This window comes from Xyrauchen texanus, chromosome 14 (assembly GCF_025860055.1).
Source record: "Xyrauchen texanus isolate HMW12.3.18 chromosome 14, RBS_HiC_50CHRs, whole genome shotgun sequence".
Classification (NCBI taxonomy): Eukaryota; Metazoa; Chordata; class Actinopteri; order Cypriniformes; family Catostomidae; genus Xyrauchen; species Xyrauchen texanus.
In genome coordinates, this window is record NC_068289.1 from 38,415,153 (window position 1) to 38,432,013 (window position 16,861).

Below are 16,861 nucleotides of genomic sequence, written 5' to 3' on the forward strand. Positions count from 1 at the left end.
AATACCCTTAGAAAGGTGTCAGCATCATGATTTTATTTGTACACATAGATAAGTAGATCTATTCCTAATATCAGTTGACTTCAGCACCTCTTGTTGCATTATATGCCAATGATATGAGTCCAAAAATGGGAAAAAAGCATTTTTTTGTGTTGATTTTCCAAAGTTTGAGAGCCTATAACTCCAGAAGTATTAAAGATATCTTAATATACTTTTAGATTCTGGTTAAAAGCAAACTTTTCTTATTCATTGTTAAAGCCCTTTATGGTTCAATCCCAGAGATATGGGGCTCTAAACATGGCTCCATGTGCAAACGGTTACATTCAACCCCTTTCCAGTGGTCGAAAACCAAATGTGGGTCACATGGTTTAAAGACAAAATGAATAAAATCACACATTTCAGCTGGGGAAGTTTCTGAAATTTGGTTGATTTGACATGGAATAACCCTGTAATTGCTCAATCCCCAGCTGTTCTAAACTGTTATTGCAGTATTCAAGTACATCGATTAATATTCCCACACGTTTCCATTTACTTTGCACTTCTCGCAGTACTCTGTTCATCTCTTTGAACTGTTTTATTGGCTTCACAACACAGTCAGTTTATTACAGCGGCAATCTACTGATTTAAAAACAGTTTGAGTTTGAATAAATGCAAGTACAGACAATTAATTTACAATCATCTGACTCAGACAGCACAGAAAAACAATATTTGATTTTTTCCCCTTTTATTTCTTTGATACTTTTATACATGATGCATATGTACAATAATAAGTTATATATACACTTTTATTTTACTGGTTGTATTGACTTTATTCCATCTGTAAGTTCTCACAGTATAAAGTGTTAAAGAGGTTGACCGGCCTGCACGTTTTAAGATAAATTCAATTGTTATTGTAGTTGTTTTGGAAACTCATCTACATTGTGACATTCACTTTGAGTCCCACTGTACATACAGTATATGGCTGTGGGGAATGGTGAAATATAATCCAATGACAAGAAACGTTGAACCTGCAGATCAGATGATGTAGAAGACTGGAGACCTGCTCCTCATTATTGGCCATTAAATCCTCAAATACTCATTTGACAATGCTTGAAATGTACTAAACTGTAATTATACTAACTTACAAACACTTTATAAGTGATCAAATCAAAAACATGACTTTTGTGCAGATTATAGCAGTATTTAAAAAACCTCTAAATGTTACAGAGTGGAACAATGTTAAACTCAGGGTCACCCGCGGGTCACGGCATGCATAGTATCACTTTACTTTCTTTAACATTTCTACATACTGCATGCAGTTAAACGTTTATACAGCTGCCGCTCTGCGTCCTATCGGCCACTTTATGGCTTTTCCGTTTGGATTATTAGTTAATGAGGTGCTGGAAATCACAGGCACTTTGCACTAAGAGTCGTAAAGCACCAGTCCCAGCCAATTAGTCCCAGAACCAGCGGCTGTTCGCAGGACAACACGTTTGCACGGGACTCTGGTCTTCACACGCACACACTGCCAGGCCTGACACGTGCATACACCCGAGATGCTTTCTGACAAACGAACAGAGATTTATAATATTTCATTGCACCTGTGAAGTCCATAATCTGAATCGAGTCCGCTGGTGAGAGTGAAATATGCACATAAACTGAATCTCATACAGTATAAAAGTCTCTTGAGCTGTGAGTTATTCAGGCACTTCAGATGTCTATACAATAGAAATGTAAGACCAGAGACATACTCTATGCAAGTACACAAACACTGAAGCGATTGTACATACTTCACGTGTGATCAGAATGACCATAAATGAGAGTTTCCTATTTGGAAGTGGCACCTTAACTCGCCATTCTGACTGGGAAACTAAAGATAAACACGTTTTACGGAGCGGCTTATTTTAGCTTATCGCGGCCCATTCGGCACGTTTCGTTGACGACGCACCGGCCCGCTCGGTTCTTCCGATGGCCAGTCCGCCCCTGATCGGCCCCAAAGTGCGTCTGCCCACCGGGACAATACCCGGTATGCCAGATCACCAGCCCTGACGCCAACTAACCAACATGCATTACGGTGCCAAAATAAGAGTTCCCCAAGAAACATGCAAGAATGAAACTGTCGTCCTCCATGTTTTCTATTCTATCCAACCACAAACCCCTCAAGGATAATTCAGATTAACGTGCATATTTGCGATACTATGGCAGTAACAAACTTCAGACCTCACTGGGCGATAGTTTCCTTCAGAGGTCTGATTGTAGAAGACGACAGTTTACACTAAAGCACGTTGTGGCGCCCCTTGTGGACTGACACATTTCAAAACGCTTGTGAAATCAAAGCTTGTGTAGCCAAAAGCATTCGCATACTTGTGTAGAGTATGTTTTGGAGGTAATGGTTAAATCATCTTGTCAACTCTCAGTAAAAGTCAATGCCTTTAGAGCACATCGTTGCTGCAGATCTTGAGTGAACGCCCCTTTATTTACCACATTTCCTCAATCTGTTATGAAGCATCCCATTAAACGATGTTCATCCACTTCAGTCGGGATCATTAGTGTGGAAGTGGAAGTACGTGAGAAAGAAAATGGGACAAAATAAGACAAATGTCCCAGTCAAATGTACATGAGTCCAGAGCAGTTTCCCATCCTGAACCAATCACACACTGTCTGTCCGAGTTCTCCATTCAATCAACACGAGCACGTCCATTAGAAGTTCAACCGACGGTCATCTGTGAAAGTCCAAGGCGAGATTTCTTCATGTGATTTGAGTCATGATGGCGACTGAACCTCAGACGCTCGCGCAGCGGGATGACAGGGTTGGATGATGGCTGGATGGAGGTACTCCGTTCTCGGGTCCGCCCAGAATGTCGAAGCAGAGCGCCTCCACCGCGTCCAACCTCTCGATCTGGACCAGACGTGTGAGGAGGTCTGGGATGCTGTAACCCGCCGTACTGACGCGATCAAACAGCTGCACGCCGTCGCTCATGCCGCCGATCTCATCGCGCTTGAGCCCGAAGCTCTCGGCGAGGTGTCGCCACGTCTTCACCACGGCTTTATCGGTGCTGTAGGTGGCGCTGAGCATCCGACTGGTGCGCTCCAGACAGTCAAAGGGAAGTTCTGTAGGACTCAAACCTGCGGCGATGAAGAACACACAGAACTAGAACATCATCTTCATCACCAGTGCACATCCACATATACGCATATACGACTAGAACGGTCCTCCAAAAACATATGGAGACTTGAGGAAATGAGGACATTAGGAAACAGAAAACGGTGGTTTAAACTTAAATGGATTAGTGTGGATGTGGCCTAACTCAGGGGAACATTTAAATAGTTCAGGTATTAAACTTTTAATGCATCAGTTTAATGTAACTGTGTTAAATTATTAAAGGAATATTCCGGGTTCAATGTAAGATGAGCTCAATCGCCAGCATTTGTGGCATAATGGAAAAAAATTATTTAGACTAGTCCCTTCTTTTTTTTAAAAAGGCACCAAAACAATTGTTGTTGCTGCCCTTTTCTGCATATCATGGAGCCGTTTTGCGTCGCTCTACGGCCAATCGCAGCCCATTCGGCATAACGCGTCAGCCCGTTTCAACTTATCGCCGCCCATTCGGCACCGTTCACCACCGTTTCATGGCCGGCCCACCGGGAAAAGCCCCGCTTCTCCCTATGGCCAGTCCGCCCCTGGGTGAGACACATCGATGTTTACACCTGGTCGCTTAAATGCGTCACCTGTGACCGCTTGTGCTCGGATTTAGAGGGGAGGGTCTCTGTTTCATGAGGACATACATCACAACATCCTGCGTTACTGCATGATATTAAAGCACAACAAAGGTGCGCTGTTTCCCCCAGATGTGATTGAAATGTAACAAACGCGACATGTGAAGCAGAATTATCTGTTATTTTAGTGGATTATCTGTATTAAAGGAGCTTCATGTGTTCGTGCTCGTCATCTGTGTTGATATCAAACACTGAAGATCCGTGAAGCTCTCGTGATCGTGAAGCCGCTTTTTTACATTTTCCGATCGGATGGTTATTTCCTTTTAAAGCCGCTCGTAACCGGCACACTTTAAACTCTTGTTTTAGCACAGCGGTTGATTGACAGGTGAGGGGCGGAGCTTCACTGCTGCCGGGACGCATGCAGGACGGATTAGTGTTTACACCTCAAATGCAAACGGGTCACTTGCGTTTTTGACCACATACGCATGTGGATTTTGTGATTTGATCACAAAACAATTTAGACCCCGTTTAGACCTGTATTCAGTGCTCACATGTGATCCGATCACCCGAAACACATCTTAATACCAGCAGGGCCAGTGCGTATTTTAACATTTACGTTGACCAATTTTTGCACAAGTTGAAATTATATTATACATTATCCCACACATGCCATTGATTAAGTTTAACTTGTATTGAACCCGGAATATTCCTTTAAATGCATTTGATTTGACCTCATTTGAATTAGAACAATTTCAATTTCACTTATGCAAATGTATCTGGTTTTAAGGATGATTAAATTATACTGCAAAACAAGACCAAGATACTTGTTACGAATATGATTTTCTCAGTGTGAATGTTCATATGCACGAGTGATTCTGGCAGTAATCAAATGTGGAGGTTGACAGTCGTGTCACATTAGTAGGCGCTGAGACTCATTATAGCCGTAACAAAGTATCATTTGTCTGCATTTTATAGCTTCGACATATTTATGATGTCACAGTGTTTAAAGTTACAGCGCTCACCCTCTGCAACACTGCACGCCTTTGTGTACAAGTCCAAGATCTTCCTCCTCCTGCTGTGAATCTGCAGAAACAGGAAACACTTGATGAGTCACAGAACAAACAGAGAATCTCATCACGTTACGATGGAGACTTCATACATGTCTTCAAACGTGATTTTATTATTCCCTAAAGTACAGTAAAAACAGTTTAAATGTTTTAGCATGAAAACGCTCATAATTTAGTTTTTCATGACAATTTCAGAATCTCTCTAGCGGTCTTCTACCCAACTACCCCGGGCAATAATCAATCATGTACTCATTGCCCCCCCCCCCTCTTCTCTGTAGGACAGGACCTCAATGAAAACCAGTGATCAGAACTGGATCAGAAAAACATTGTTTTTTTTCTTCCTGTATAAACAAATAAACTCAAACTGAAAAGTGAACCTAAATTGACCCGTCAAACCGTCTTGACTTCTGGATGTTGTTATAGGTTAATATGATCAAATGAATTCATCAGTCTAATGTCAAAGTCATTTTTGCAGCTTATAGTAGTTTTAATAAATGCCCTTTTTGGACTGTGAAGGAAGTTTTGAGTTCTGAAAGTTACAGTAATAATATATAAAGTAGTTAATGGTATATATCTCAAAAGATCAACAAATATTGGGTCAATCCATGTCAACTGAACAAAAGTTTTTTTTTAGTTTTTTTACTGGTGAAAGATAAAAATAAATGATGAAAGCCAAAATATGAGATGTCATGGATCAATATTGGAGTAATCCACTATTTTGCAAAGGGGTGTCAGAAATGAATGTTCTTAGTATGATTTTAGAGCAAAACTACAGGTCAATAAAATACCCTTAGAAAGGTGTCAGCATCATGATTGTATTTGTACACAGAGATTGGTAGATCTGTTCCTAAAATCAGTTGACTTCAGCACCTCTTGTTGCATTATATCCCAATGGTGACTGTTCAAAAATGGGAAAAAAACATTGTTGTGTTGATTTTCCAAAGTTTGAGAGCCTATAACTCCAGAAGTCTTAAAGATATCTTAATATCCTTTTAGATTCTGGTTCAAAATGAACTTGTCTTTTGGTAACTGCGTTTTTAAAGCCCTGTATGGTTCAATCCCAGAGATATGGGGATCTCAATGTGACTAAAATGTGCATAAATTATGACATTATATTGTCAATTGTTAGATTTTAAAATGATTGTTTTTAGGTGAACAAATAATGATATAATTCTAGTTTGAACATTATTTGTCCTTCAGACTTTTTTAGTTGGACAAAAAACTAGCTTCATTCATACCAAAGTGGCCCACATTTGGTTTCAAACATTGAAAATAGGTCAAATTTAATTTTACGGAAGGAGCAACATTGAGAGCCCCATATCTCTGCGACTGAAACATACAGGGCCATATAAATGAAGGTACAAAAAGGAAAGTTTGTTCTAAACCAGAATTTAAAAGGATATGAAGATATCTTTAAGACTTCTGGAGTTATAAGCACACCAACATCAGAAAAAAGTGCTTTTTTCCCATTTTTGAACTGTCACCATTGGGATATAATGCAACAAGAGGTGCTGAAGTCAACTGATTTTAGGAACAGATCTATCAATCTCTGTGTACAAATACAATCATGATGCTGACACCTTTCTAAGGTATTTTATTGACCTGTATTTTTGCTCTAAAATCAATTGCAAATGGCCACCCCCTCTACAAAATAATGGAATACTCCATCATTATATACGTTTATCATTTACCAGTGAAAAATAAATACATTCTAAATAAAAATGTTGAGCTGGGGAAATTAGGTTGATTTGACATGGAATAACCCTATCATGATATAAGGCCGTTAAAATAGTAGGGGACTCGATAGATTAGAAATAAACCTCTTTTTACCCCTGTGGTTTTGCTGCTGGTGCTGCAGTTGTTGTTGTTGTTGATGGTGTTGGTGGAGCTTGTCTTCTCTCGGGTCAGATGAACTAATGACATCAGACAGAGATCTGCAGCTCCCTGTTTATCTTGAGCGGCTTCTTCATCGCTGTCAATACTGCGACTCAACAGCTGCTCGTTCTCTGATGACGCGTCACTTTCACTGTCAGCATAAAAACACCATCAGCACACGTGAGGTTAAAGAGTACGAGTGATTCTCAGGAAATATTAGCGTGGTGTAGTTCTAGCGCGAGGACTCAAAGCTGTACAATTCAACCTCCTATCTTATAAATCTGAAGAGAGTTTGAAGAAACCTTAAGCTAATGTTATTTAAGAAAGTTCCTCTTTCCTCAGACTAAAGCCTCTGGTGGTTTACAGTCATGGTTAGCATGCAGTGACTAGCCTGTTGTTTTTAATCTCTCAGGAAGAGGATTCAAAACAGCAGCGCTAGAGATGCTCACAGAATGTCATTGTTTTAAAGACATTCAATACCCGAGCGCGTCTGGCACTCAAGCCGCTGCATAAGCATTAGCATTAGGACATCCACTGGCATGCGCTGTTAGCCACACAATATGCCCTCAGGCAGCGGTGAAGTCATCCACTCTATACTGACTGTTTGAGCGCCGTCTTTCTGTTACGATGAAGCCAAACAGCTAATCTCATCAGCAAAATCATCCATACATTAAACTAGGGTGATCAGGACACTGATACAAAGCGAATCGCATTTAGGACTTGATATGTGGAGGAAATCACTTGCCTGAGACATTCAATAATACTGTTATGTGTCATTTTGACCAATGACAATCCAGTATTCTAGAGGGCCTTAATAACAAGAGGCAATAGTGTGTTATTCAAAACAATCAACACTACTGCACAGTTAAAGTTATAATCGAACTAGTCATCTTTACATTAAAAGGGTTATGAAAAGCAGTTCTTATTTTGTTTATTCTTGCTTCTGGTGTGCTTTAGATGCGGAAAGAAATGGTTTGAGGCACAAAAGTGTCATTGATTTGTGAAGCAGAGCTATTTTCACCTGCCGATTTTGGCTGCGCCGCTGCGTAATTATCTCACGCTTGATTATGTTTGGCTGATATGAACATCTCCTGTGAAAAGTGTCGCTTCAGGGCAGATTTGTATTGAACTACCTCATGCCCAAATGAAAAGAGTTAAATGGTGTTGGCAGATTTTTCAACCCTGTTTACACTCACAATGGACTGAGAGCTGCGGCTGTAACACGTCCTGCGGTGGGTTCATCACTGACACCAGCGCATTAAAAGAGAGAATGTGTTCCCTGTTCTAGTTAAACCTGGTTTGCCATTCACTATTAAAGCGTGTGAGCTCCTCATAACACTCTGCAGTTCTGTGATAACTCACTCACCTTTTCGCTGTTTTTGGGGGTGAAGGTTTGAGCTTGTCAAATTCATCCTTCTCTGCATATATGACGACATTTTCTGGAAAGATGTTTACATATTAATTACATCCTTTTCTGTGAAGTCATTCATTAAATCTGATCAATAAGCAGACAACATATTCAATATTCAAAATATTTATTATTATTTTATTTTTTTTACAAAATGTTAAACAGCTTTGTAAGCTTGAAGTTTGACATTAGTGTGACGTTTAAAGAAAGAGAGAGTGTGTGTGTGTGTGTGTGTGTGTGTTATAAAGTTTGAAAAGCATTATAAAGCTTAAAACAGCTTTGTTAGCATAAAAATATTATGAAGTTTAAGGATAGATAGATAGATAGCATGCTAACATGATTTAACACTTAGCTAGCATTTCTATGCGTTACAGGTGGTCACTAGGGCATTGCTAGGCAGCAGTGGCGGCTGCTGGTCTTTCAAAGAGGGGAAGCTCATTTTCGGCCTACATTATAAACTTATTTAAAAGTAAATTCTGCCCTACGTTCCTTTTCGAGAAAATGCACTGTGACTCTGTCGTACCAACTAGGCGTCTTTTCCAATGACTTGACCAGTGTCTTCTCAATGGCCAGCAGAGCTAGGCTGCTTAAACGACCTTGGCCCATTGTGTTACTTGGCCCTTGTTGGATGATTCACTACTCTCATCATGTCCCCTAAATGACAGCTCCTGTCGGCCAAGCAAGGATGTTACATCAATAAGGCGGTTTAGGAAGGCCCTGTTTTGTTTGACTGTTTCATTATGTTTAGTCACTTGAATGCGAGCACCTTCATTGATTGCATGCTCAACCCTGATCCTGCCCATGCAACTTAATCTTGCACATGCACTCACATGTTCATTGCTCTTTTCATGTCTTTTATATGCCCTGTCAAAGTTAGACAGATCTCCAAACCCCACTTTTGACCAAACAACACATCCGTGAGATGGTTTCATCAAGAGGCATGGCCAGCAGTACATTTTATTTGTCACAGCACTTCCAGTCAGACAGCTAACTTTGTCATACCAGGAGAGTTGAAAAGACCTGTTATTTTTCCCTATTTTTTGCACTAAATCAATCTTAGGTGTTGATCTGCCCTGCTGTTTAATTCTAATTTTTTCCTCGTAAGGAAGACTTTCAAATGGCTTCGCCAAAATCAGGTCGACAATATTAGCACCGTCTGCCATCGTACGCAGTTTCACCCGCACTGACGCTAGCCTAGCCTACTGTATGAATGAACGAACGAACGAACGAACGAACGAACGCTCTAAAACAAAATATATTAAACTTGGTAAAACTGAAACAAGGAATGTGGTGTATAATTGTGTGAAATGTATTATGCAAATTGACTAGCAATTTCGCCAAACAAATATAAAGAAATAGGTTGCAGCAGTTTGTCTTTCGACTACACTTGAGAAATCCGCGATGGGACTGAGCTGAAATAGCTTCAGTGACTTCTTATAGTACAGATTCGCTGTCAATCAAAAGGAGATGCAGTCTTTCGACAGATCCTCCAATCATCACGCTGAAGCCCGGAGTCCGGGCCAGCCCACTCCTCATTCACCCCCAGAGACGCTGAGCGTCCGTGGGCGGGACATAATCGCAGCATTTATCCAATGACCGTCTATTTTCGAGCACTGAAAAAACTGTTCAGAGCAGCCCCGTTGAAGTCAATGGACGCTCGGCTTCAACAGGGAAATGCACTGACGCTTACGGGAATGTATGAGAAGTAAATCGAGTCAGCCGACCTGCTATATGTAATGTAGCTGATTCTGAATGAACTCGTCTTCGAGATGAACGTGTTCTAACGCATTTTTAGTCAATAAATTGTTTACACAATAGTACATATTTGACCATTATTTTTTTGACATTATAGGGGAAGCTGAGCTTCCCTTGCAGCCTTAAAGAAATCCCCACTGCTAGGCAGTTGCTAACGTGTTCTGGGAGGTAGGTAGCTAGCTTATGTTAACATGTTTTAGCACTTAGCTAGGCATTGCTAACATGTTTTAGCATGTTAGCATATTTCAACACTTAGCTAGGTGTTGTTAGCACGGGTTAACATGTAGCACATAGCTATGTGTTGTTAGCATGTTTTTGCACTTAGCTAGTTATTGTTTATAGGCTATGATTTATCTCTTAGCTAGGTGTTGTTTGCATGTTTTAACACTTAGCTAGGCATTGTCAGCGTGTTTTAGCATGGTGCTAGCATGTTTTAGCACTTAGCTTGTATTGATAATATATTTGAGCCCTTAGCTAGACATTGCTTATATGTTTTAATGCATAACTAGGTGTTGCTAGCATGTTTTAGCACTTAGGTAGGCATTGCTTATGTTTCAGCACTTAGCTGGGCATTGCTTATATGTTTTAACACAGCTAGGTGTTGCTAACATGTTTTAGCACTTAGCAAGGCATTGTTTATATGTTTTTACACTAGGCATTATAAGCATGTTTTAGAACTTAGCTAGGCACTGCTAGCATGTGTTAGCACGTTGCTAGTATATTTCAAGCATATTTTAGCATTTAACTTGGTGTTGCGAGTATGTTTATCACAGATTGTACACATGTAGCTTGAAAGCTTTAGCAGTAAGTACAGTCAGACATTTTTGAATGGGAGTCAATGGGGAAATTAGGCCTGTTTGGAAGTCTGCTATGGGAATACCGTAATTCGGATCCATTAGAAAAGTAATTGCTACCTGAGTCAGAACAGGTGCAAAGTAGGTGGATGTAGCTTGAAAGCTCTATGAGGAGGTACAGTCAGAAATTTTAAATCTAAGATGGAGAATAATAAGCTTAAAAAATATATCAGTATGTTGCTTTCTCAAGCCAATTTAATAATGTGCAGCAGTGACTGCCCATTTCTGCAGCCGTCTTGGATCTGGAAGTATTTTTCACATTTATTTTTTCCATTGTGATTTCATAAAGAGTTGTGCTGCATGAATCAAACCGACCCACTCTGAGGTGAATCACAACATTACAAACTTTGATTTGAAGACAAAAATATTTAAAAATCAGATTAAACGTGAAAGATACAAGACTGTGTACTTAACATCTTTAATGAGGGAATGAACTACAATCCCATGATGCATTGAGAGTGATGTCATCGAATTAAAAACTATGTGAAAATATAAAACGATTCATTTAAAGTTGTTAATTATAAGTTTGGAAACAATATATTGCTAAATATTCATATATACTGTAGTTTGAGAGTGTAGGGAGAGAGACTTGATTGCATCACTGGAGTGGGCGGAGCTGCAGAACTCTTTTCTAATTGGTGGATCTCTCTCAGGATTATGGGTAGTGTAGTTCTCACCAGGAATTCTGCTATTAATGATTTTGTTTTAAATGAAGTTGAAATACCATGGACTGATGTCTTCAACAGAACCATCAAGCTCACGGTAGGTTTGTTATTAAAGGTTGATAATTTATTGTTAATAAACAATTCGCCAATGGAGAAAATGAATGGGATTTTTTCTTCCAGAATCAGACTGTTGCACTGTTGTGTTGGAGAATCATGAAACTCATCTCCATTCTCATACTAGCGTTGTGTTAGAGATCGTTCTTCATGTGAATAAATGACAGGTGTGATCTATAAGTGAAAACTATCATCGTCTAAATGCAATTCTGAGGACATATTTCTTTCTGCTCGTTATGTAGAGGCAAGTTCTGCACATTACATGCCTTCAGCGAGCGCTGCGTCTTTAACTAAACATTCCAGCGAGTCAGTCTCAATACACATGAGGTATGTGACCACAGAACTGTCAGGAACCATCACAGACATCATATAGATGTCTGGAATGTGCTGCGTTTATCCCTCTTTTATGAGCGATGGAGGTCTGACGCGTCACTCTGATGAGTGTTCACCACATTATGACAATGTCGAATCATTTAAAGGAAAAGTTCAACCAAAAATGACAATGCTGCCAACATTTACTCGTGTCTTAATAAACCTGTAGGACTTCCTTTCTTCTGTAGACCACCAAAAATATTAGGCAGAATGTTCACGCAGCTCTTTTCCATACAATTACAGTGAATGGTGATGAGGGGCTCTCAAGTTCTAAAAGTCCCATGAAGGTAGTCTATGTAACTTGTACACTATTACAAGATTATCAGTGAATAATGACTTAAATTTCAGTCTTGTTCACACACAAAGCTACTGTAAGACTTCAGAAGACTTGGGATATAATGCATGAGACCTGGACTACTTTATGATCATTTTCAGTCGTTTCTGGAGCTTTACAGTGCGTGGTCACTGTATGGAAAAGAGCAGTGTGAACATTCTGCCAAACATCTGTTTGTTGTTCCACAGAAGAAAGAAGGTCACGTATTCCTTTAAGCATTTTAAATACATTGCACATACACATTTAAAGCCGAAGTACTTTAGCTCACCTTGAGCATCTTTCTTCTCCTCCTGCTTGTTTGTTTGGACTTCAACTGTCTTTATTATCTGTCCAGAACAGCATGCTGGGAAATGAACAGACTCGGTTAGCCTGAATTACTCGCACAAATCCGACTGTTGTTCATTTAATGTCTGAAGCAATAAGAAGGATTTTGAAATATGGGAATGATCTGTAAGTAAATGTGGTCCAGAAGCGCTCAGACTGAGGTCAGCGGCCTCCTGTGGATTTACCCACACATCATTCAGCTTCATACTTACACATTAACTGAAAATACTGCACCCTGCGACAGATGTATAGTAACTCTATACTGCTTTAAAAACTGTGGACATTTACTTCTGAAAAGCTTTGAAAGCCAAATTCCACTATGTTGGGAAAACCGTCTCTTCCGGTTTGAGTAAAGCTCTAGTTGCATGTTCTGGTTTTCTTCTGTGCCGTGATCTCACCTTGTCCGCTCGGCTTGGCTTTCAGAATGTAGAACATAATGATCATCACTATAGCGATGGACATGATGAAGATGGTTGACATGGCGATAATGAGGGCTGTTGCTAGGTGACCTTGTCCTGTTGGATCTGGAACACAAAGAGATTTACATTTATGCATTTGGCAGATGCTTTTATCCAAAGTGACTTACAGTGCAATTATTATAGGGACAATCCCCCCGGAGCAACCTGGAGTTAAGTGTCTTACTCAAGGACACAATGGTGGTGACTGTGGGGATCAAACCAGCAACCTTCTGATTACCAATGCATTATACAGAGCACTTATTACAGGGACAATCCCCCCGGAGCAACCTGGAGTTAAGTGTCTTACTCAAGGACACAATGGTGGTGACTGTGGGGATCAAACCAGCAACCTTCTGAGTACCAATGTATTATACAGAGCACTTATTACAGGGACAATCCCCAGAGCAACCTGGAGTTAAGTGTCTTACTCAAGGACACAATGGTGGTGACTGTGGGGCTCAAACCAGCAACCTTCTGAGTACCAATGTATTATACAGAGCACTTATTACAGGGACAATCCCCGGAGCAACCTGGAGTTAAGTGTCTTACTCAAGGACACAATGGTGGTGACTGTGGGGCTCAAACCAGCAACCTTCTGAGTACCAATGTATTATACAGAGCACTTATTACAGGGACAATCCCCCCGGAGCAACCTGGAGTTAAGTGTCTTACTCAAGGACACAATGGTGGTGACTGTGGGGCTCAAACCAGCAACCTTCTGAGTACTAATGTATTATACAGAGCACTTATTACAGGGACAATCCCCCCGGAGCAACCTGGAGTTAAGTGTCTTACTCAAGGACACAATGGTGGTGACTGTGGGGATCGAACCAGCAACCTTCTGAGTACCAATGTATTATACAGAGCACTTATTACAAGGACAATCCCCCCAGAGCAACCTGGAGTTAAGTGTCTTACTCAAGGACACAATGGTGGTGACTGTGGGGATCGAACCAGCAACCTTCTGAGTACCAATGTATTATACAGAGCACTTATTACAGGGACAATCCCCCCCGGAGCAACCTGGAGTTAAGTGTCTTACTCAAGGACACAATGGTGGTGACTGTGGGGATCAAACCAGCAACCTTCTGAGTACCAATGTATTATACAGAGCACTTATTACAGGGACAATCCCCCCGGAGCAACCTGGAGTTAAGTGTCTTACTCAAGGACACAATGGTGGTGACTGTGGGGATCGAACCAGCAACCTCCTGATTACCAGATTACCAGTTATGGTGCTTAGACCACTACACCACCACCATTCTTTTAACCAAATGATGTTCAGTTGATCTCTATTTCGGAATGATGCATTAAAACCATACGCCACGAGAGCCGGTGCATTAGTGATTTTGCCATGATGCTTGTGAACACCTCTTTACTGTGGTAAAATTGCTGTGACATGGTCTCGCATGTCTTATTATTTTTATAGAACAGCAGCAAATGATAAAAGACACCAAAGTTCAATAAAGTGTCATATTTATCAATACAAATAGGACGATTTGTCCGCCAAGTAACGTTTGAATGTTTGGTCACAGGTGTTTAAACCGCTTATCCAATCAGAATCCTCTATCCATTATAAGTGAGTTTATATGGTCCTTTTTTCCCAGCATGCTCTCACCTTTCTCTGGATGTGGGAATATAGTGGTGCTACTGGATGGCACACTGGGAGCTCGCCCTGGGATCACAGGTGTTGGGCGCATGCCTGTGAAATAAACACATTTCATGCATCATCTCGTCACATGATTTTAAAAGGTCATAAACATCATAATTGTGGCTAAGAAGGTGATTTAAAAGAAACAGTCCACCCCTTTAAACATAAGACACTTTATTGTCATTGTATGCAATACAGCGACGCATCATCAGCACACTTTATCCTAGCGTTGGAGTGGTGAATTGGGGTGCTGTCATGTGTAAAAGGGCATGATAATAGCATGTAAATCTAAACAAACTGTGATTGGTCACTTTACATGTCAGTCAGACACTTCCTGTCTAAGTGGGCACTTCTTGACCTGAACAAATGGCAATGGACGACACGTTTCTGCCTTATTTAGCAGCTTAAATCAAGCAAAAGTATTTATTTAGATCCCGATCTGATTCCAGCGTTGTTGTTGTCTTTGTGCATAATGAGTTTAGAATATCTTTACATCATTGTGTGGAAATAATTGTGTGTCCTCTTTAATATTTAAAGAAACACAAACCTCTTAATGACACATTATTTCAATATAAATGTATTGATTATTAAGAAACACTTTACTATTATCTAGTTTACTGGATAAAGGAGCAGCAACATTAACAGTATTTCCAGTCATCAGTAGAAAAGAAGACATTTATCTTTGCAATCTATTTTCAATTTGTATCTGGACTTTAAATACAACAGTAATATATCTCAATCGTGAAACTTTTAACTTCAACCCCTCACGCTTTTATTTTGACATTCTGAAGTCACCAGGACGTCCTGTGTGTGTGTGTGTGTGTGTGTGTGTGTGTGTGTGTGTGTGTTTGTGGGCTAGTTCACAGAAGTTTCATTCGCTTCTTTAAAATGTTCCTCCGGTGCCGTTCTAATAATAATAATAATAATAATAATAATAATAATAATAATAATAATGCATATTACAAGTGAACTGAACTATTGAGCATCTACATCTGAGATGATGTTCGCGAGTAGCGCTCAAATATTGTGTGCATTTTATACATTTACTTATTAAACAGTCTTCTGTGATTCTCAGAGCGATCGCACGTCTTCAAGTGGCTTTCAATAAAATGCACGAGTCATATGAACTACTTTAATGCTGTTTTTATGGTTCTTTTATGTCATTTCTGGAGCTTGACAGTAAGGATCATGACTTACACACAGTATCGGATTTGAATCGGGCTCATCGGACCGATATGTCGACAAGATGTTTGTTTATTTGTTTGTTTTCAAGCCATTTAGTATCAGTTATGATGTGAAATGGTTGTTTACAGCACATACAGAACAACTAGATCCAGCAGGATGATACTACGTGAATTTGCTGTAAAATATATATTTATTTGAATCAAAATATGCTTTATTATTAAAAATATTGTGCTGTATTGTGAAACGTGTGTCATGTCAAACAAACCCTGTATCCGTGACTACATTCACATTAAAACATCGTTCTCTATTTGTTTAATTATAGAAAATTAGACATCATTATTCTAAACGTGTTTAATCAATATTAGTTTTAGTTGCTGATTATTTGAAAGTAAATATGAGACACGTCAAATCCAACAATACAAATGTAATCTATTTGACAACTCTTCCGCTTCTACTGACAGCTACACGTGTCATTTGTTAATCTAAGTATTGATTTAATTAAAACCAACTCGGAAGGAATTTGAAAAGGAAACAGCAAATGTCTCCTCCATTTCACAGCTTTGCTTATTTCTTTCTCATTGTGAGTGTCAAACACATTGTATATGAATTAAATGGACAGTTTCTATGAAACACGATCAGTCCTTTGGCACTCGGCTAACTAATGTTTGACTACAGGAAGTCTTCTGTAACAGTCTTTACGTGTGGAGGAAGCCAAGGGCCATTCATTAGACCGATTATTAATCCGATGTTGCATAAAAACTGCCTTGTGAAGTCCTCGCAGTAACGATTTAACTTAATGGCAAATTTTCTTTTCAAATCCCTTGAGCTTATGCGCATAATTAGAAGGTTTCTAGATCATATTATACATGACCAATGATTGAAAACAGTTAGAAATGTGCAGATGATGCCTGACTCCCATATGCTCTTATTGGAATCTGGGAGGTCTACTGGCATTTTTAACCACTGGACAGAAGACGAGCCGTCAGGAGATGTTTTCCACTGAAGTGAACTGCAAGCAGCAGCAAGTTAATCATCTTTTCATTCCCTCAAAACGCTTAATTATTGGACGCAACCTCCGCTGCAGGCAAGCATAATTTGCAGATTAC

At 39.8% G+C, this 16,861-nt stretch overlaps 1 protein-coding gene across 1 annotated transcript in view; it reads right to left on the reverse strand.

Moving 5' to 3' along the window:
• Window positions 1–281: 281 nt before the first annotated feature.
• The window catches only part of edar (ectodysplasin A receptor), a 57,630-nt gene continuing 41,050 nt past the window's right edge, over window positions 282–16,861 (reverse strand). Inside the window, exons 6-12 of the mRNA XM_052143153.1 lie at window positions 14,538–14,621; window positions 12,860–12,985; window positions 12,406–12,480; window positions 8,002–8,074; window positions 6,591–6,786; window positions 4,716–4,776; window positions 282–3,102 (exon numbers count right to left, since the gene is read on the reverse strand). Of these exons, the coding sequence (XP_051999113.1) occupies window positions 2,759–3,102; window positions 4,716–4,776; window positions 6,591–6,786; window positions 8,002–8,074; window positions 12,406–12,480; window positions 12,860–12,985; window positions 14,538–14,621 (959 nt within the window). The 3' untranslated portion in view covers window positions 282–2,758. The remainder of the gene's footprint in view (window positions 3,103–4,715; window positions 4,777–6,590; window positions 6,787–8,001; window positions 8,075–12,405; window positions 12,481–12,859; window positions 12,986–14,537; window positions 14,622–16,861) is intronic.